Source organism: Girardinichthys multiradiatus, chromosome 6, assembly GCF_021462225.1.
Source record: "Girardinichthys multiradiatus isolate DD_20200921_A chromosome 6, DD_fGirMul_XY1, whole genome shotgun sequence".
In the NCBI taxonomy this organism is placed as follows: Eukaryota; Metazoa; Chordata; class Actinopteri; order Cyprinodontiformes; family Goodeidae; genus Girardinichthys; species Girardinichthys multiradiatus.
The window spans coordinates 4,236,794-4,259,593 of NC_061799.1; the positions used below are offsets into that span (position 1 = coordinate 4,236,794).

General features: G+C 45.0%; 1 protein-coding gene across 6 annotated transcripts in view; it reads right to left on the reverse strand.

The window, feature by feature from the left end:
• Positions 1-22,800, reverse strand: part of pde4ca (phosphodiesterase 4C, cAMP-specific a) — a 49,595-nt gene that overhangs the window by 10,790 nt on the left and 16,005 nt on the right. For 3 of the 6 annotated variants that reach the window (XM_047368976.1, XM_047368971.1, XM_047368973.1), the window contains exons 2-7: positions 15,003-15,194; positions 8,559-8,603; positions 8,066-8,102; positions 7,326-7,399; positions 7,165-7,217; positions 2,330-2,442 (exon numbers count right to left, since the gene is read on the reverse strand). In XM_047368976.1, the coding sequence (XP_047224932.1) occupies positions 2,330-2,442; positions 7,165-7,217; positions 7,326-7,399; positions 8,066-8,102; positions 8,559-8,603; positions 15,003-15,194 (514 nt within the window). Of the gene's footprint in view, positions 1-2,329; positions 2,443-7,164; positions 7,218-7,325; positions 7,400-8,065; positions 8,103-8,558; positions 8,604-8,653; positions 8,699-15,002; positions 15,195-19,699; positions 19,972-22,800 lie in introns of those variants that run through there. The other 3 variants (XM_047368977.1, XM_047368972.1, XM_047368974.1) reach the window with 3 other exon arrangements.

The window sequence follows — 22,800 nt, forward strand, 5'->3', positions numbered from 1 at the left end:
AGGCTGAGCTATCCACTCCGCTGGAAGAGGAGAAAGCCGGACAGACTTGACAGACCCAAGCGCATAGTGAGGGTCTGCTGGGAATGTCTGGCAGAGCCCTCGGCCAGGGATGTATTCAACTCCCACCTCTGGGAGAGCTTTGACCAGATTCCGGTGGATGTTGGAGACATAGAGTCCGAGTGGACTGTGTTCTCCGCATCTATTGTCGATGTTGCTGCCCGTAGCTGTGGCCGTAAGGTCTGCAGTGCCTGTTGCGGCTGCAATCTCCAAACCTGGTGGTGAACGTCGGCAGTAAGGGATGCTGTCAAGCTGAAGAAGGAGTCCTATCGGCTGTGGTCGGCTCGTGGGACTCCTGAGGTGGCTGACGGGTACCATGAGGTCATGCGTGCCACGGCTCAGGCTGTGGCAGAGACAAAACCCGGGCCTGGGAGGAGTTTGGTGAGGCCATGGAGAAGGACTACCAGTTGGCCTCAAAGCTATTCTTGCAAACCGTCTGGCACCTAAGGAGGGGGAAGCAGTGCTTTCCCAGCAATGTTTACAGTGTGGGTGGGGAGCTGCTGACCTCGACAGGGGACATTATCGGGCGGTGGAAGGAGTACTTCGAGGATCTCCTCAATCCTGCATCACGCATTCCCTGGTGGAAGCAGAGGCTGGGGACTTAGGGTTTGATTTTCATCAACCAGGATGAAGTCACAGAGGTGGTTAAAAAGCTCCACGGTGCCAGGGCTTCAGGGGTGGATGAGATCCACCCTGATTACCTCAAGTCTCTGGATGTTGTGGGGCTGTCATGGTTGACATGGCTCTTCAACATTGCGTGGTGGTCGGGGAAAGTGCCTCTGGACTGGCAGACCGGGATGGTGGTCCCCCTTCATAAAAAGGTGACCAGAGGGTGTGTTCCAACCATAGGGGTATCACACTCCTCGTCCTCCCTGGTAAGGCCTACGCCAACGTATTGGAGAGGAGAGTCCGGCCGAACCTTGGCATCAGGAGGAGCAGTGTGGTTTTCATCCCGGCCGTGGAACACTGGACCAGCTCTACACCCTTTAGGGTTCATGGGAGTTTGTACAACCAGTCCACATGTGTTTTGTGGACCTAAGGAAGGCATTCGACTGTGTCCCTCATGGTGCCCCTGTGGGGGGTGCTCCAGGAGTATGGAGTCGGGGGCCCTTTATTAGGGGCCATCTGGTCTCTGTACAAGTGGAGCAGGAGTTTGGTCCGCATTGCCGGCACTAAGTCGGACCTGTTCCCGCTGCATGTTGGACTCCGGCAGGGCTGCCCTTTGTCACCGGTCCTACTCATAACTTTTATGGACAGGATTTCTAGGCGCAGTTAAGGGCCGGAGGGGGTCTGGTATGGAGACCAGTGGATTTCATCTCTTCTTTTTGCAGGTGACGTGGTCCTGCTGGCCCCATCTAGCCAAGACCTACAGCATGCACTGGGGCCTTTCGCAGCCGAGTGTGAAGCGGCTGGGATGAAGATCAGCTCCTCCAAGGCCATGGTTCTCGACCGGAAAAGGGTGGCTTGTCCTCTACAGCTTGGAGGTGAGTTCCTGCCTCAAGTGGAGGAGTTCAAATATCTTGAGGTCTTGTTCACAAGTGAGGGGAGAATGGAGCGGGAGATCGACAGACGGATTGGTGCGGCTGCTGCAGTAATGGGGGCGCTGTGCCAGTCAGCTGTGGTGAAGAGAGAGCTGAGCCGAAAAACAAAGCTCTCAATTTACTGGTTGGTCTACGTTCCTACCCTAACCTATGGCCATGAACTTTGGGTCATGACCGAAACAAAGAGATTCTGGATACAAGCAGCTGAAATGAGCTTCCTCCGTAGATTGGCTGAGCACTCCCTTAGAGATAGGGTGAGGAGCTATCCGGGAGGGGCTTGGAGTAGAGCCGCTGCTCCTCCACATCGAGAGGAGCCAGTTGAGGTGGCTTTGTGCTTCTATACCGGATGCCTCCTAGACGCCTTCCTCGGGAGGTGTTCCAGGCAGGTCCCACCGGGAGGAGGCCCAGGGGACGGCCCAGGACACGGGGGAGGGCCTATGTCTCTCGGCTGGCCTGGGAACGCCTTGGGCTCCCCCCGGAGGAGCTGGAGGAGGTGTCTGCTGAATCTGCTGCTTCTGCAACCCCATCGCGGATGAAGAGGAAAACGACGAAACGAAATGAAGATGGACATGTTTCGTGAGATCCTTTAGAGAATGTCTGCACTACATCTAGCTGCATGAATAAATTAGACCCAACTCTCTTTAACCTCCTGACAGGTATCTATGTTTAGTGTGTTAGGCTGTCCTCCTCTGTAGGCTGTTAGTAGTGTGTTAGAAATTCTGTTAACAAACCTTGTTAGAAGCCATCTCGCTGACAGAGTGTCGAGTTTTCAGCGTCTCTAGTTGTTCCAGACACCAGTCCAGCTCATCAAGAGTCTCCATAGCCAGCTGCTGGTGGGGCTCCTCTGTCCCAGATAAGAAGAAAAACACTTAAAGCCATGGAGTCAGCCTTTAGAAAGCACCACAAAACCAGCTACAATTAACTTTAAATAAAATCCTGCAAACTTGCTCATTGGGTTATATGTATGTACACAGATCTGAGATTGCATCAAGGGTGAGATATACAGTGCCTTCAAAACATATTGCATCAAACATACTGTTTGAATTTTTTCTCATTTTGTCTCCCTACAGCCCCAGACATGTCTATTTATTAGGACTTGAAGTTATAAAACCAACACAAAGTAGAGGATAATTGTGAAGTTGAACACATTTTTTTTTTTACAAATCCACGCTAAAAAGAGCAGCATGCATTTATATTCAACTCCTTTTATTCTGATACCCCTTAAAAAAAATTGAGCGCACCATGTTGCCTCCAGAAGTCAGCTAATTAGTAACTTCCCCTGTATCTCATTCATTTTAGTATAAACTAAGTAGTTTAGTGAAGGGCTTAGAGGTTTGTTAGTGAAAATGAGTCGAAACAATATCAAGTAGACCAAAGAACAACAGCAGACAGGTCAGGTAGAACGTTGGATACAAGTATCAATCATAAAAGGCAGCCAAGAGGCCCATAATAACTCTGGAGGAACTACAGAGATCCAAAACGCAGGTGGGAGAATCTGCACAACAAAAGGGGAAATGGAATCAAATCTGAAAAAAAATTATAGTGCATCAATATCATTGAGTGAAACACTTCCACAAAACATATCAGGGACTCAGTTGTCTTACCTAAACCTAATTAACTTGCTTTTAGCATTTTTGTCAATAACTGCCGAAGTGATTTTGGGGGACGGGGTTGCAGTCCTAGAATGATGACGTTTCTAGTGCCAATGCCAGCTCCAAAGGAAAGCTGAAGAGCCAAGAACGCTGTGCACTCAAAAAAAAAACTAAGCCTTTGTGGAAGACTGGCAAGAAGAAAGGCATTGCTGAAAGAAAGCCACAGAAAGTCCTGTTTGTGGTTTGCCAAGTCATGTAGGGGACACTGCAAACATGTAGAGAAAGGTTTTCTGGTCACATGAGAGCAAAATGTAACTTGGCTTAAAGGTAAGCCATATGTGGGGTATAAAACTAACAGTGAACAAGGCTCTCAACACATCATTCCTACTATAGAGCACAAGTGTCACCAAACTTTCTTCAGCAGGGACAGGGAAGTTGATGGGAATATGGATGGAGCTAAAAATAGGTCCATTCCCGAAGAAAACCTGTTCAATGCTTCAAAAGACTTGAGAGGTTCACCATCCATAGGGGAATAACCCTAAACATAGAGCCAGAGCTACAATGCAGTTGTTTAGATCAAACTATATTGATGTGTTAGTAGGACTCAGAGAAAGTTAATTCCCCAAACCAGTTGAGACTCTTTGGGGAATCCCTGTCCACAGATGGTCTCTGTCGCCAGTCCATCGCGGGGCAACACACAAACAACCACGCACACACTCATTCATACATCTAAGGGCAATTTAGAGTGACCAATTAACCTAACAGGCATGTCTTTGGACTGTGGGAGGAAGCCGGAGTACCCGGTGAGAACCCACGCATGCACGGGGAGAACATGCAAACTCCATGCAGAAAGACCCCTGGCCGGGAATCAAACCCAGGACCTTCTTGCTGCAAGGCAACAGTGCTACCAACTGCGCACCGTGCAGCCCCTCCTTGAACCGCCACCTTAACTTGGTGGATGGGTCTGAGTGCTCGAATGATCCTAGAGGCTATATTGTCTGGGGCTTAAATGCCCCTGGTAGGGTCTCCCATGGCAAACAGGCTCTAGGTGACGGGTCAGACAAAGAGTGGTTCAAGAACCCCTCATGACGACTACAAAATCGAGGCACGTGACGTCGCCCGGTACGTTCGGAGCCGGGGTCCCACCCTGGAGCCAGGCCTGGGGTCGGGACTCGTCGGAGAGCGCCTGGTGGCTGGGTTGCTCCTCGCGGGACCCGGCCGGGCCAAGCCCGAACGAGAGACGCGAGACCATCCCCCAGTGGGCCCACCACCTGCAGGGGGAACCGTGAGGGACCGGTGCAAAGAGGATTGGGCGGCGGACGAAGGTGGAGACCCCGGCGGCCCGATCCCCGGATGCTTAGGCTGGCTGTAGGGACGTGGAATGTCACCTCGCTGGTGGGGAAGGAGCCTGAGCTTGTGCGGGAGGTCGAGAGATATCGACTAGAAATAGTCGGGCTCGCCTCCACGCACAGCGTGGGCTCTGGAACACATCTCCCCGAGAGGGGCTCGACTCTCTTCCACTCTGGAGTGGCCCACGGGGAGAGGCGGCGGGCTGGGGTGGGTTTGCTTGTCGCCCCCCAGCTCAGCCGTCTCCCAGTGGATGAGAGGGTCGCATCTCTGTGCCTTTGGGTTGGGGAGAGGTCTCTGACTATCATTTCAGCCTACGGGCCGAGTGGTAGTGCGGAGTACCTGGCCTTCTTGGCGTCCCTGTCGGGGGTGCTAGATAGTGCCCCTCCTGGGGACTCCATTATTCTGCTGGGGGACTTCAACGCCCACGTAGGAAACGACAGTGACACCTGGAGAGGCGTGATCGGGAGGAATGGCCTCCCTGATCTGAATCCGAGCGGTGTTTTGTTATTGGACTTCTGTGCTAGTCACGGATTGTCCATAATGAACACCATGTTCAAACATAAGGGTGTCCATCAGTGCACTATGCACCAGGATACCCTAGGCAGGAGGTCAATGATCGACTTTGTTGTCGTATCATCAGACCTTCGGCCGCATGTTTTGGACACTCGGGTGAAGAGAGGGGCTGAGCTGTCCATTGATCACCACCTGGTGGTGAGTTGGATCCGCTGGGGGAGGTGAAGCCGGACAGACTTGGCAGGCCCAAGCGCATAGTGAGGGTCTGCTGGGAACGTCTGGCGGACCCCTTGGCCAGGGATGTATTCAACTCTCACCTCCGGGAGAGCTTTGACCAGATTCCAAGGGATGTTGGAGACATACAGTCCGAGTGGACAATGTTCTCCGCATCTATTGTCGATGCTGCTGCCCGTAGCTGCGGCCGTAAGGTCTGCGGTGCCTGTCGCGGCGGCAATCCCCGAACCCGGTGGTGGACACCGGCAGTAAGGGACGCTGTCAAGTTGAAGAAGGAGTCCTATCTTCTGTGGTTGGCTTGTGGGACTCCTGAGGCGGCTGACGGGTACCGTGGGGCCAAGCGTGCCGCGGGCCAGGCGGTGGCAGAGTCAAAATCTCGGACCTGGGAGGAGTTCAGTGAAGCCATGGAGAAGGTCTACCGTTGGCCTTGAAGCGATTCTGGCAAACTGTCCGGCGCCTCAGGAGGGGGAAGCAGTGCTTCGCCAACACTGTTTACAGTGGGGGTGGGGAGCTGCTGACCTCGACTGGGGACTTTATCGGCTGGTGGAAGGAATACTTCGAGGATCTCCTCAATCCTGTCATCACGCATTCCCTGGTGGAAACAGAGGCCGGGGACTCGGGGTTGGACTCTTTCATCACCCAGGCTGAAGTCACCGAGGTGGTTAAAAAGCTCCGCGGTGGCAGTCGCTTCGGGGTTGGATGAGATCCGCCCTGAGTACCTCAAGTCTTTGGATGTTGTGGGGCTGTCATGGTTGACATGGCTCTTCAACATTGCGTGGCGGACGGGGACAGTGCCTTTGGATTGGCAGACTGGGGTGGTGGTCCTCCTACATAAGAAGGGTGACTGGAGGGTGTGTTCCAACTACAGGGGGATCACATTCCTCAACCTCCCTGGTAAGGCCTACGCCAGGGTGTTGGAGAGGATGTATTTTTTGTTAGATATTTATGTTATTTATCTCATTGTTTACTTATTCTTAGATTCCTGTACATTTTGAATTCTGTTTAGATTCTCTGCTCATCTGTGTTAATTATTCTCCCTCCTTCAGTTGCCTGCATTTTCTCTCTCACCAGCTGCTCCTGATTTCCCCTGATTGGCTCCCATTGTTCATTGATCCATTCTCCATCCTACCTCAGTATATATATACTCTCTGGTTTTCATTGTTATCCAGTGGTTCCTCCTGTTTTCTGCCTGCTCCATGCCCATTGTCTCCATGATCCTGTTAACTTTCTGCCCATGTCTGACACCTGCCTGTGTTGCAGTTCCTGGTCTCCCTGTAAGATCATTTGTTATTTAACCTTTTCACCTACACCACTACACCCTACATTTGGATCCTACGTCTACACATTATGACAAACCTCAAAATATTTGTAGCTGTAAGAGCAGGGAAATAGACCAACACAAAGTACTAACTCAGGGGGCTCAATACAAATGTATGCCGCACTTCTCAGAATAGCAAATAAAAGAGAAAATTATGAAACATTTTCTTTCCACTTCATAACTATGTGCTACCCTCTATTGGCGTAACCATAAAAATCCCAGTGCAGTACACTGTAATTTAATTTGATGCGTGAAAGAGTGTGAAAATGTTTTTAGAGTGTATGGTTAGTTTTGCAAAGCACAGTAAAAGTGCAAATAGTATGTACTATTTATGTAGCTTATTGATATTTCATGTTAGTCACTGTCACTCAGTGTGTTTCCTCCACACTGGATCTAATCATTGGTGACATTTATTTATCAATCAAACACTATGACGTGGTACCAGTAACCTACACTCCACGACACAGATTCAGCCACATAATGACAGTATTACCAGCTTTATGTCATTCAGACCAATGTTAATTATTTAGGATTGGTCCAATCTGGCAGCAGCACAAACCTGCAAGACTGGTCTTACACATTGAGGGTGGATTGCTTCCTGAGGATCGCATCCTATAACAGGAAAACAGTGGCCAATGTTAAGTTAATTTCAGCATGATTATGAATGTTCGGTTTTATTGCAAAGTCACTAGAAAACAAGACCATAGGTTAAACACCTACTTGCTGGCTGCTCTGTCCTGCTGGCCAGTTATGATGGCAAAGTTACTTCGGACTGTCCTCAAGCTGGCGAGGACCTAAAGATGGGAACAGGAGGTTTATCAAAGTGGACCTGTGTAATCCTTATGCCAAAACTGATTTATCCCCTTTGGGTTTTCATTTGATGTATTCTTTTACACAATCTAATGTGTCTCCTTGTGAATCACTGAGCAGCCTTTGATGCTGTTGCTTTCATCCTCCAAGCTGACATGCAGTGCAGAGGCATTCCCCTTCTGATGTTTTCATAGCATAGAGACACCTCTGTGTTATGTCTGTCCTTCCAACAGGAGCCAAAACCTGACTCAGCGTGCAGAGAAGGCCTGCAGAGTATCGCATGTCCAGGCTTGACTCTTGTGGAGGGGTTACAGGCTGACATGTAAATCTGAAACAGCACTACCCTGCAGTATTCGATTCACTTCTTCTGTCAGAAAGTAAACTGAGCACAGGTGTGACGCACATCCCACACAAAAGTCAAGCAACACCAGCGGGATGTCTTGTCACAGAGCCAACCCAAAGCTAAGGGGCTGTTCCACTGCAGCGCTCACACACCATCTATGTTTTGTTTAATATTTTTAATCTGACTATCACTGCTGTACACAGCTTCCACGTACATGGCTTTTGAAGAAAAAAAAAAGATTCTCAGACAAATTTAACATTACAAACAGCAACAAAACTTAGAAATGTAAAGTCTTTGGAGCACTCACCTGTGCAAAAGGTGTAACAATCATGTCTTCTGAATGTCTGCAATCAGGAAAAGAGCACACAACAGCAAAATGTATGCAAACTATATATCATTCCTGCATTTTAAGAGTAAAGACTTAATAAATTCAAATACAGTGAACAACTGTACCAATAAATAAAACAAGACATGGTGCTCTTCAGTGAAAAGTATTGCTTCTGATTTTGGAAAAAATATTTTTTGAAAAGAACAAACATAACATGCACTACATAAATAGAGGTATAAGGGAACATATTGGGGTGAAGAACACATGTTGAAATGATAAATATTAGCAGGTGGCATTTTTATTACATGCAAGAATTAAAAGAAACAGAACCAAACTGGATGGTTAACAGGGACCAAAGGTGAGGTGTTTGTAGTTTAGTGGTGATTGTAGGGACAGAGCTGGGATATATCAGGCTAGAGACAAATCATTTAGGAGACAGTTTTATTTTCTTAATTCTGCTTGATCTTCTCACCGAGATGACAACCAGTTGACCTCCCAGTGCTTCAAGCTTTCTTCCCTTTAAAAAGAGATATGCAAGAGTGCATAAGGAGACCTGAGACTACTTACTGTAAATAATTGTGTTTAGGCAGTATGAACCTGGGGTTGTCTGATCTAAGAGATAGTAAACATAACAGATAAAAACAATTTTTTCTTTAAAATTGATGCAGTCAAAACTCAACAGCATGATGTATGTCCTGCTAGAATGACTTTGTCCAATGCTCAAAGTAGGATTTTTGGAACCTATGAAATAAAAAGCTGTAAGAAAGAAAAATAATTCTACTGAGAATAAATGAGGTACAGAAAGCTTCCCTCGGCAAGAAATGGAAAAAAAATATTATTTAATTTTAAATTTGCAAAGAGATACCAACATGACTGCGTTCTGTGGTCTTAATACAATCCGAAAATTGTAATCAAAGCAATCTTCCTATGTGGAAACTTTGCAGTGCAGAAATAAAAACAATAGTAAGTGAAGATGTCCCAATTCAATATCAGGTACTGGTTCATGGCCCTGATCACTGCATTCCGTATTGGGATTCATGAAGAAAAATCCAGATACATGTGTTTGGGAATTTGTCAGCATTTTCCTCAGTGAGCTGTGCATAATTTTTGTTGATTTATTTTTTTTAATATTTTGTAGCACCAGTGTCCTTTATTCTTTTTTTTTCAAAGTGAACAGACGGGAAGTGGGGTGGAAAGAGGGAGAAGACATGGAGCAGGGGTCTCCGGCTCAGGACTCGAACCCAGAATGAGACCGAGGCCTTCAGATCTGGGTCGCACACTCCACTGCTACACCACGCGCTGTGCCCTGCGCAGCTAATTTTTAACAATGACAGTCTACTATTGTGTGCACAGACACAAAACCTTTACAATATATCTAATCAGAGTGTTTCCCACCCTTTACAGTGATTTCCACAATGAAAGAAAAAGATGCTGTAACTTCTGTCTGTTTTGTGACTGTTCTGAGGCAGCTCTTAGAGCTGTGCAGAAAGCAGCTGAAACCCTAGTTACTAAATTTAAAAAGAAGTTTAGAAAAAGTTTATGAAACCGAACTTTTTATGTACGTTATCTGCACATGACTAACTGAACTAAACAAGATTACAAGCCAAGTTAGAAATGAGTCATTCAAGTCATTTTAGCCAACTTGCTAGAATTAGCCTAGCATAAAAAAACCTGCTCCAAATGAAAGCTGCAGGAGTAAGACGTGTTTATTGAGGACTGAAATTGACTGATCAAGCTGCAGTGTTTTAGATGACTGCTTCTACAAATATTTTTGAAAGAATGGGTCACTCTCAGGAAATCGGTGTATTCCAGTGTGGTACTGAGATAAGACACACAATAAGTCAAGACTGTCAGGATCTGTGCTTTGTGTGTCTGTTGGTGCTTTTACTGTGCTCAGCCCCTAGATGGCGTGGAATCTGGAGGAGAGGTGACAGGTGTTCGCTATTCCCCTGATTATTCTGCAGTGGACTATTTAAGGAGGAGGCTGCCAGTAACTCACTGCCAGTGTTGCCCTTAGTGGTACTACTCAGCCACGTTATCTTTGCCTTTGACCTTGCCGTGTACACCAAGTAACTTTGTCTTTGTAACCTGCGGGTTTCCTGAACCTGATTTTGCCTTGCATTGAATCCTGCCTGGATAAACCGTCTTCTGGAAGGAAGTAATCCAGTTCCATGAACAAAGACTCAAGTCTCTCATGACTTCGTTGGATCACGCCGGCTGGCAGCTTGCTGATTCCTGCGTACCTCGGACCTCCATCTGCGAACTCTGTCCACCCTCCTCCCTCCATCACACCTCATGGATTACAAACTCTCCTGGCTTACCATATCCAAAAACTTCAGTCTCACCAGCAAACAATCACTTGGTTTCTCCACGTCCCCTCTGGTGGATCCCTCCACCATTCTTTGTAAGACAGATTTATTATTTTAATGAGTTCAGCCCCAGAGTTATCCCTGCTTACCTTCTTGTTTATTTCTACAGTTTGCATCCTGGTTCCAGTTCCCTGCATTATTCACCCAGTTGTAAATAAACACTTTACCGAACAATACCGTCTCCTGAATTGCTTTCTGCATATGGGTCAAATCCTTTAAATTAAATATGACAGAACACTCTGGCCAACCTGACCCAGCAGAAGCATTCAGGAGAACTTTATCTGAACAACACCAGTAGATCACTACTCATGATTCTTCTCTCCGTTCTCTTTTTGAACAACAGAAACAGACCAATCAGCAGATCAAACAACTCGCTTCCTTGTTTCAGCACACCTTGAGCAATTTCACCAATAGAGGGCGCAGCTGCCTCTCCAGTTTCTCAGCAACTTCCGCACTCACGTGAGGTCACTTCCCCGAATCCAGAAACATTCTCCGGTGAGAAGGGAGATTGTAAGGGTTTCCTTCTCCAATGCACTTTAGTATTTAATTGCTCCCCACAATCTTTTCCTCATGATGCAGTAAAGATTTCTTTTGTACTTGGGCTGCTAACAGGAAAAGCCCTGAGGTGGGCAGAGGCCCGTTTTTCAAACTGTTTAGATTTTGGCTGCACATTTTCTGAGTTTGAGGAGGAGTTTCGTCAGGTTTTCTCCTGTGAGAAAGATTTAGCCGCCAATGCTAGTAGCTTACGGTCTATTAAACAGAGAGATCAGTCAGTTGCTGAATTTTCCACAGATTTTCGCACCCTCGCTGCTGCTTCTGGATGGAATGACTGCGCTCATTAAATGATCCTTTAAAGGATTAATTAGCTTTAGTCGACGAGTCTAAGACTTTGAATGGTTTAATCAAGTTAGCCCTTAGATTAGATAACCGAATGAGGGAGAGAAAAAGATCCAGATTAGAACAGAGTGCAGTTAGGGCCCATCTCTATAGCCCTACTCCCGAAACTGGTCGCCCCACGCCTGCTTCACACAATTCAGGTATTGAACCCATGCAAATCGGGCGTACCCAGCTTTCCCCTGAGGAAAGACTAAGACGCCGCCAAGCTAATCAGTGTTTTTACTGTGGCTCACCGGAACACCATCTTGCTAACTGCCCTATTCGTCTTTCGGGGCCAAAAGGGCAGGTCTGCCAGTAAGTGACTGACGGACCGTTTCCTTACCCCCAGACTTAGTTTACCTGCCACGTCAATTTCACACCATCCTTTTCAAAACCTCTCTGCTCTTATTGACTCGGGTAGCGACCAGAACCTCATTGATCCGAGCTTAGTTAAAGAAGCTCAGATTGAGACTGAGCCACTTCCCACGCTTCAACCTGTTTCTCCATTAGATGGCAAAAAATTACCTCAAATCACTCATAAAACCAAACCTTTGACTTTAATCCTGTCAGGTAATCATAGGGAGGAGATGACATTTTTTGTGTTCCCTATCGCTTTGAACTCAATTGTTTTAGGTTTTCCCTGGCTCAAGAAGCACAACCCCCACGTGAACCGGACTGAAAGCCGAGTTGAATCTTGGTCCACCAACTGTCTTCTTCCTGTTTGCAGTCAGCCATTGCTTCACAACCTTCCGAGTCAGCTCCTACTGGAGATGAGATTTCTGACCTCGCTAACGTTCCTCCAGAATACCATGATCTCAGTTTGGTTTTCAGTAAATCTAAAGCCCTATCATTGCCCCCACATAGGCCCTATGATTGTGCCATAGATTTGCTTCCTGGTGCCCCCCTGCCAACCAGTAGACTCTACAACATTTCTGGACCTGAAAGAAAGGTTATGGAAGATCACATAAATGAGTCATTAGTAGCCGGGCTAATTCGTCCCTCTTCATCTCCACTCGGAGCAGGGTTTTTCTTTGTGGGTAAGAAGGATGGTTCACTCCGCCCTTGTATTGATTATAGGGGATTAAACCAAATTACTGTTAAAAACAAGTACCCTCTTCCACTCCTTTCCTCAGCCTTTGAACCAGTCTACGGTTCCACTATATTCTCCAAGCTAGATCTCCATAATGCATATCCTTTAGTTAGGATCCGCCAGGGAGACAAGTGGAAGACCGCCTTCAAGACCCCGTTAGGTAACTTTGAGTACCTAGTCATGCCTTTTGGACTAAGTAACGCACCAGCAGTATTCCAGTCACTCATCAATGACCTACTAAGGGACCTTTTGAATATTTTTGTTTTTGTTTACATTGATGACATCTTGATTTATTCAAAGGACATTGAAGAACACACCTGTTACGTCCGCCTGGTGCTACAAAGACTTTTGGAGAACATACTGTTTGTTAAAGCTGAAAAATGTGAATTTCACAAGAAATCTGTCACATTCTTAGGATACATCCTGGAGGGTGGACAGGTTCGCTCGGACCCGGAGAAGATCAAGGCGGTTCTGGAGTGGCCTGTCCCGGACTCCCACAAGCAGCTACAACGGTTCCTTGGATTTGCAAACTTCTATCGTCAATTCATCAAAAGACTTTTGCCTAATAGCCGCACCACTCACAGCCCTGACCTCCACAAACATTGTGTTTTCCTGGACACCTGAAGCCAACAAAGCCTTCCAGACATTAAAGGAGATGTTTTCTCAGACACCCATATTGGTTCATCCTGATTCCTCCAGACAGTTCATTTTGGAGGTCGACGCCTCGGATACAGGAGTTGGAGCAGTACTTTCTCAACAGTCTACCACCAATGGAAAACTCCACCCATGTGCCTTTTTCTCTCGTCGTCTCACAAGCACGGAACTACGATGTGGGGGACAGAGAGCTCTTAGCTATAAAGTTAGCTCTCGAAGAGTGGAGACATTGGCTGGAGGGTGCTAAGCATCCTATTTTAGTATGGACCAATCATAGGAATCTGGCCTACTTATGATCAGCCAAGAGACTGAACCCACGCCAATCACGTTGGTCACTGTTTTTCTCTTGTTTTGATCTTTCTATTTCTTACAGGCCTGGCTCCAAGAACGGCAAGCCGGACACTCTTTCCCGAATTTACTCGTCGGAATCCACTGAGAAGGAGGCAGAACCCATTGTGCCGTCCCATTGGACTTTTGGGGCCCTGGTGGAGAACCTTGTAAATAATGCCCTACAAAACGAACCGGACCCAGGTACGGGTCCCCCCAACAAGAAGTATGTTCCCACTTCCGTGAAGTTCAGGCTCATCCGCTGGTTTCACTCAGCTAAATTCTCAGGTTACCCAGGGGTCAGTAGAACCACCTCACTCATCCCTAGAAGATTTTTGTGGCCATCCCTCCACAAGGACGTGACTGAGTATGTTCAGGCTTGTTCGGTTTGTGCCAGACAAAAGTCGAGCAATCAGCGTCCCTATGGGTTACTTAAGCCGCTCAGTGCGCCTAAACGCCCTTGGTCTCATATCGCTCTGGACTTTGTAACAGGTTTACCTATATCCAAAGGGAATACAGTCATCCTCACTATAGTAGACCGTTTTTCTAAGTCCTGTCATCTTGTGCCACTAAAAAGACTCCCTTCTACTTTTCAGACTGCCCAGCTGTTGGTTCAACACGTGTTTCGCCTTCATGGCATTCCCCAGGACATCTTGTCAGATCGTGGTCCCCAATTTATCTCTCGTGTTTGGAAACAGTTTTGTTTGGCTCTTGGAGCCAAAGACTCCTTGACTTCTGGCTACCATCCCCAATCTAATGGACAAACTGAATGTATGAACCAACAGATGGAGTCCATCCTCAGATGAATGACCGCAACCGAAACTCTTGACTGGAGTGTTTATCTCCCTGGCTTTTCAGCAGACGAGAAGGACATAGGCGTAGCATCCGTGCGGCACCATATACGCCATTGTAAACGGATCTGGGCAAATGCTACAAGAGCTCTCCTTCGAACAGCTGACCAGAACAAGAAGTATGCTGACCGCAAATGGCGGCCAGCTCCTACGTACCAGCCTGGCCAAAAGGTTTGGTTGTCCTCTCGAGACATACCCTTGAAGACTATGTCTAAAAAACTGTCTCCTTGTTTCATTGGCCCCTACACCATTGACTCTGTCATCGGTCCATCGGCTCTTCGCCTACGCCTGCCTTCCAGTCTACGCATCCACCCTATATTTCATGTCTCTCAAGTCAAACCTTCTGTCTCCAGCACATCCTGTGGACATGGATGAGCCAGTTTGGTGTAAAAGAACTTGACTGATTTCTCTTAAATGACCCAGATTGGATTGGGACATCCCCAATAGAACAAGAAAAAAAGGTCTTGCATTTAGCAGGCAACAACCTTGCAAACACTTCATCCTAATATCCCAGCATTAGGACATTGTGTAGAGGAGCCACGAGGAAATCATGGAGTTTTCAGATTTTTAGATATAGAAATAATTGTTTTTATGATTATCAATAAAACAATGGAAGGAAAGAAAGGGAAGTTCCTCAGGAAAAACAGCTTAGAAATGTGACACAACACAATAAGCACAGCAGATTTTCCTGTGAAAAAATAAGGGATCAAATATGTCATCCAATGGAAGAGTGAAGGAAATGAACTTACAGATCACTGGCTGAAGACGGATTCCTGGAGGAACCTTTGGGTGAAAGGTCAAAGTCAGAGTCAGAGCGGTACAGGAAGGATTCCCGCCTCTGACTGTGGGGATAGTTGGCCTGTAGGACCAGACCAGAACCAGAGCCGCCCTGGGCATCCAGGGGGCTGCCTCCCACTGATAACCCATTCTCCACATCAAAACTAAGAAAACAGAACAGAGCAGAAAATTAAATGGTTGGACATTTAAATCACAGCAAAGAGATTTTAGGAAACAGCATGAGAAGAAAAAGAAAGCAGTCGGATCCCACAGACAGACATGTAAATGAGAAACGCGAGTCAAATTATCATGTTTCAGTTTGTCTGATTATGTTGACATACATTATGTCGAATGTATCTAGAATCTGACATAACCAATTGGAAAACAGATGTCAACAATGTAATAAGAAGCATACAGACTGGTGTTGGTCAGTCAGCACGCACTATGTTGTCCTCCTCTTCAAATTAGTTTGAGTGAGTAAAATGAAGCTGTGAGCCGTTTTCTGCTTATACGGAAACTCCAGAGGACGCAATCTGTTCAAAATAAGTGAACTATTTTAAAAAAGAAAAGAAAACAAAAGGGATGGGCGGGGGGTGGGGGACTTATAGCAATAAAACATAAACTAACCTACGTCTAAACATGTCACAAGAAAATGAGATAAGATTGTAAAATATGTGTGAACCGAGTCATCAAAATAATCTCAAGAAGTCAACTAAAATCGGCTCTGCTTTATTATGGCTGCTAAGAAAAAAAAAAACCTGTTATATTAAACTGTAGTTGATATGAGGAGGTGTTGAGAGCCACAGACAAAGAATGGCCTCCAGCTCAGATGACAGCATGAGAGCAATGTGGCTGATTTACAATAGAACCAAAAACTGCATCTTGACAAAAAAAATGAAAACTGATGACAGAAAAAACAACAAAAGCAAAGACTGGGTGGGTCCGTCTGCAAAAAGATTTCCTGTTCAACATGCTGGAAAAAAAACAAAATGTTCCTTGGTGTTTGGGTTTTGAATGTCTTTTTCTCAGTTTTCACCATTTCCCTGTTGTTTATTTTTGGTCCAAATGGTGTTTATGCAGTTCTTTGAGTTTATTAGTATCAATAACGTCATGCAAAATGTATGCATTTTTATTTTCTGTTCTTTGTGCTTTTGGATTTATTTCTCTCAAAATTCTTTTTGTTTGTTTAGATGTTGCCATGACAGATGATGTGAAGGTGATTTATGTGCTGTGTGTAGAAGAGCTGTGGGTGAACAACATGGTGTAAAAATTAGTATGAAACTACTGACGTGAAGTCACTTGAAGTCTAAAAATAGCCTGGTGTTCAGGTAAGGAAGAGTTCCTCCAGATCAGACAGTCTGGCAGCAGGCAGATAAAAACACCAAATCACAGCACAGCTAGGACCTTCTTTACAGTCTGACCACGTCTCTGCGTTGATCGACATCCCTGCTTTCCCACAGCCCCTCTGCTGATATTTAAAGCCAGGGAGACTTCATCACCACATAACTGTTTGCCAACACAATGTCCTGTGAAAACAGTCTGTTAATAGTTGTTCTGCAGTCATAAGGAAACCATGCAGAATTTTGAAATGGACCGCTCAATAGATATTGAATTTTTTTTAAATGTAGTTGCAACACAAACCAAAAAACTCCACAGATTAAACATGCAGGGAATATTAAAACTAAACACTAGAACGCCACTACTAATATTAATCCATCACAGATCAGAGCATATATTCTTGCTATAACAAACCTGCTGAAAATGCCATCTGTCCGTCCATCCATTCCATCCATCCATCCATCCATCCATCCATTTTAAAGTATGAGCAGCACAAACGTAACAAACGTCATGGGCCCAATACTCCAATTTCCTTGTACAGATTCCTTTACCTTTACAACTGACAATTTCAAACCTCTACTTTTGTGCACACACATCATCTGTCTCAATGGATACAGACTCAGTCATATGACTATATGCACTTACAAGGTGCATGCAGCAAGTGAGAAGTTTTTCCTCTCTGTCCTTTCTGTCTTTGACATTTTATAACTGTTGTGGCCCACCACTTTACTGCCTGAACCTGTAATGACCTGCTGTGGCAATAATTCAATATAGTCAACTATCCAACATGGTGAAGCTGCTGAGAAAATACTCACACAAGCACCTATAAAATAAATTTAATATTTGCCCTGATGAGCTAACATATTGTATCTCATTTGTTGGAACTGAAAAGGTCCCAGTCTGATAGGCTCAGCCCGGGCCTTTTGACATTTCCTCCACACAGGGGAGACAGATGGATTTCTCTGAATCAGAGGACGAACTGCCTCAGATTGATGTATTTTAGCTGCCTGCTTGCGTCTCCCTCATTTAGATGCTCTGTATGCACTGTTCACAGTTAGGGCTTTTTACTAAGTGTGTTCCATTGCTGATCATTAGCAGCAGAAGGTTCTTAAGGATAATCAGTATATCTCAAATAACACGCTTAATTCTGACAGTCATAACAAAGAGTGTGAATACATACAGTAGGTACCCATTATGTTCAAATGTTTTTATAAAAATTGTTTAACAGTAAATCGAAATGTCAGAGAATTTCTTTTTAACGTCATCATTTTGGGCTAATTTATGCTGTTTTTTTTTTTTTGTTAAAGAAAACTATACTCAAATAGGTCTGAAATGTGGAAAAGGTCACTGGGTGTAAATTCTTTCTGGTGGATCTGTAGATTTTTTTTATAGGTCTCAATGTGAATACTGTTCATTCTGATTGACCATGGCACATGGGTGTGAACATTGTGGCACAATAAGGTTTACATATAAAGCTATTTGAGATGACTCTAGGGGTGAAATGAAATAAAAGCCTCAAAGTCTATTTTGAAACAACCTTGCACAAATGCAGCAAAATATTGAAACTATTGTCTGCTTTTAGATCACTAATAATGCTACACATAGGAAATAGTGACCTGTAAGAAACATGGTGGAACACATGCCACTTCTTTTGGGCTGGACACAAACACATTTGTCCCAATTAGACAACTACACCTCGAAACTGGAATCCAGTCAAACTGGCCTAAAAGGCAACCACAGCAAGCACACATCCTAACCAGACACACAAGCACAGAAATTGAATTACTGTCTCACCCAAAAACTACAGCTAATATTCCAACAAATAAATCATTTTGCTTTAGAACAGCGAGGGAGGGTTAAAGGAAGAGCAGGTGATATATGTTTTTTATTAAAGCGTCTGGTGGTGAGAACTGTGATTGATGGTAACCTGTCGACCTGATACTCGACACTCTTTCTGCGTCACTGCATGTCATGGCAACATCAATCCCATCTGGGGAGCATTAAAATACAGGAGCTACTGGGCAGAGTGAGAGACGGGCCTGTAAAGCGGGACAAGTTGTCATTTGAACCTCATTCATCATTCCCAGACCTTTGCTGTGGCACAGCCAGAGATTGAATTAGTTGCATACAAGTCAACTTGCCTTACTGGTTCAGCCATTTAATCAAAAGAGACTTAAATGATCACAGCAAGCATTTATTTACTACTCACTGAGCTCAGTGAGGTGGGACAGAATCTAAATCCTTACGCTGATTTAAAATTATTTAGGTTTTGTTACACTGAGTCACAATGTAAACACAAAATCAAAACGTTTGCCAATTGGTGTGATTTTTAAGAATTATAATCAAGATGTATTGCATATACAGTAAATCACCATTGAACAAATTTGGATGCCTTGTGGTTGTTTATTTGCATGAAAACACAAGGAGCCAAATAAACATTGCATCATTATTTCTGCTCTGCTTATGATCGAAATCCTTACTTATGGAAGAGGTAACATTCATTCCTTACGTATCTCTACTTTGCCATAAAACTAATGTTACCTTCTATACAGCTGCCTATAATGGCTTGGTGTTTATGTATAGACAATATGCAAGCACTGATTTACAGTTGCCTTCTGTCTTTGTCACACTGAATTAACATCCTGTTTAGCTGACCACAGACAGAAGCTCAATAGGTTTTCACTAGACATGCACCAACTAAAGGGTGAGTAACTGGAATCAGTGGTTGGAACCCTGATCAGTTTGAAACAACATTTTTTTAAATTGTATTTTCTGATCAATGAATGTACCATACCAAAGAGTAACCAGTGACACTGAAATGAACACATTTCAGTGTCACTGAAATGTGACATTTCATACTAGCCGTTACCAGTATCAATGAGGTGTTAAAAAAAAATGAAAACAGATGAAGGACACAAGGTATTAGAACCTCCTGGAGGCATGTTGATTGGTGTTGTTGATTGATGATGTTACATTTAAACCTAAGCAAATAACACAATACAGCAAAGTTGCTGTTTTATCGTTTTTGCCGAGTCCATTTCTATTTGTCATGGAACATGCTGGATTAGGAAATGTTGTCTTCTAATTTTACATCAAATGAATAAAGTGATTGAATCTTTTAAGTTAGTGAAAACAATTCTTGCTAATTTGGCAAATATAATTGGAATAACACAAGTGGACTGAATAAAGGTAATTAGAGCAGGGAGTAGTAGCATGAAAGCACAACCAATATGAACATAAACTAGATCTAATTGAAACAACTCAAAAGGTACTAGCAACATAACTAAAGAATTGCAATTCAACATGAACCAAGAGAAAATGCAAAAAAAACCTCATGAGAAAATAATCAAAATTTGGACACAAATGAAAACAAGAACCCAAAGCCCAGAGCTGTGATTGTCCTCTTGACAATAATTCCAGGCGGACTAGAGAGCCAGGCAGGCTCGGGCTGAATAAACCAGTGGTTAGGCTGAGGCGTAAATCCAGAGACAGACACAGGGTCGAATTCCAGGGCTAGAGGCATCTGACAAGGGGCAGGCAGAGGCAGAAAACCAGAGGCAGAAAACAGAGTCGAAATCCAGAAATCCAATCCGTCAGACAAGGGGCAGGCAAGAAGGCAAATCCGTGAGGCAAGGCAAGGTCAGAGAACAAGATCAGCTGGATAACTACTCACAAATGTTTTCGAAAATCTGGCACCGTCTGCCTGTCAAATGGCTGTATATAACTGCAGCTCCACAGGTGAGTGGAATGACGGTGAAGCGCAGCAGCAGACAGGTGAAGCAGATGAGTTGATTGCATGAGTGAGAGCAGAGCAGAGCAGGCAGACGGGCCAGAATCATAACAAGGTCAGCTTTAGTTATTGTTTACATCTCGGTTTGTATTTAAGTCCCGACATCCTCTGCCTCATTTCCCTGGTTGGTTCTGTCAGTGTTTGTTTAGTGTTGTTTACTTTGATACTTCGGGTTTCTTTATGTTTTCTTTAGATAGATCTTACGTTGTGATGTTCTCTTGTTCCCTCTAGTTTCTCTGTTTTCTTTAGTTAATCATTATCCTAGATTCTTACGTTTGTCTGGTTATTTATCTCTGTCCATAGCTTCATTTAGATCTGGATCCCTGATTCCTGTTTATTTAATTCTTTGCTTATAGTTTTGTTTTTGTAGTCATGTTCCCTTTTGTTTTATAGCCTGGTCCTCTTAGCTACCATTCATATTCCCTCTTTTCTGTATCCTGGTTCACACCTGTTTTCCATTCTCCTCTGATTACCTGCCTCTGTGTCTCATTGGTTCATACCTCACTCCCCTCTGTTTATAAGCTCTCTGGTTTTGATTGTTCTTTGCTGGTTCCTTTCGTTCACTACCCTCGAATATGTTCTTCGTATTACCATGTTCCTGCAGAGTATACTTTTGTGAGTTTTTGGATTTTCGGCTTATTGTTTGTACCTGCAATGTTTTTGCTTCGTTTTTTGGTAACCTTTGAAGTAAAGAATTGAAGACTTTTACAACATGCTGCTGCCGAGCTCTTCTCTGCACTTTGGTCTGACCCAAAACCCCATTTTGACCGTCAGCCTGTACCTGCTGGCAATCAGAATCAGAATCAAAGTTAGTTTTAATGCCAAGTTTGTGAAGACAAAAAAGGAATTTGACTCTGGTACACTTTCCTCTCATTGAGGATTTCCCCTTTTTTTTTTGTATATATAATAGTGGCAATAAAAATATATTTTTAAATGTGCATATATACATAATTGACTTTACAATGGAATATAATGTGAGATCAATTTCAAGTATGCAGGGTGGTGTTCTGGAGCTCTGACTGTCAAATGTTCATCAGAGAAACAGCCTGGGGGAAGAAACAATCTCTAGCGGCTGGTTTTAGCAGACAGCGCTCTGTATTGTGGACCTAAAGGCAAAAGCCTAAACAGTTTGTGTGTGCAGAGTGTTGCTGCCCTTTTCCTGACCCTAGACCTGTATAAGTCCTGGATGGAGAGAAGGTCAGCCCTGATGATTCTCTCTGCAGACCTGATTATTCGTTGCAGTCTGCACATGTCCTCTTTTGTGGATAAGCCAAACCACACTGAGATGGACGAAGACAGGACAGACCAAATTATGGCAGTGTAGAAGATGACCAGCAGCTCCTGTGGAAGGTTGTACTTTTTGAGTTGCCTCAGGAAGTACAGTCTCTGCTGGGCCTTTTTCCGAACAGTGTCTATGTGTGAAGACCATCTCAGGTCCTCAGAAATGGTGGTTCCTAGGAACTGGAACTGGTCTACAGCAGACACAGTGTTGTTGAGGATGGTAAAGGGGGAATGTGGGGGTGGTGTTCTCTAAAGGTCCATCATTTACACAGTCTTGAGTAGGTTAAGTGGTTCTGACCACACCAGCGTACCAGCCGATCCACCTCCCGTCTGTTTGCAGACTCATCCTGGATCAGACCAATAACAGTGGTGTCATCTGCAAACTTTAGGAGTTTCGCAGACAGGAAGAGAACACACCCATGGGGGTTGCCAGAGCTGATGGTTCTTGTTTTGAAGAAGATGCTCCCCTGCATCACCTGCCGGTCCTTCAGGAAGCTGGAAGCCGGGACTTTGAACTGAATGAGCTTCTGGTGGAGGATGTCTGGTCTGATGGTGTTGAAGGCCAAGCTGAAGTCCACAAATAGGATCCTGGCTTACATCCCTGAGTGTCCGAGATGTTGTAGGATGTGTAGTGTAGTCCCAAGCTCACTGCATCATCTGCCGACCTATTTGCCCGGTAGGCAAACTGCAGGGGGTCCAGCAGGGGGCCTGTGATGTCTTTCAGATGCTTCAACACCAGCCGCTCAAGGGATTTCATGACCACAGACGTCAGGGCAACAGGCCTGTAGTCATTTAATCCTGTGATGGTGGGCTTCTTGGGTACTGGGATAATGGTGGAGCTTTTGAAGCAAGAGGGAACCTCACACAGCTCCAGTAACTTGTTGAAGATCTCAGTGAAGATGGGTGCCAGTTGGCTCTCAGGCGGGATGAGGAGACATTATCAGGTCTTGAGGCCTTCCTTGTTTTCAGGCCCTGAAAGATCCTATTTACATCTTCCTCTGAGCCCCTAAGTGCAGGCAGGGGGTCTGAAGGAGGGGGTGGTTAGTGTGTGGGAAGAATTTGTGTCTGAATGGGATGGGTTGGAGGAGTTGGGTTGAGATGTGAACTGCTGCTTTTCATACCTGTAGTAGAAGCCTTTCAACTACTTTTGCCAGGTGAGGATTCTGCTCAGGGTTGGGGGAAGGACTCCTGTAGGCAGTCGGGTTTTTCAAACCATTCCAAACAGCCGAGCCGTCTCCATGTGAGAAGCTTTTCTTTAGCTCCTTACTGTAGCTTCTCTTCTCTTTGATCTTCTGTTTCTCCTTGGTCAGTTTGTTCCTGGCCTGCTTATACAGGGCCCGGTCCCCAATGCTGTGATCTTC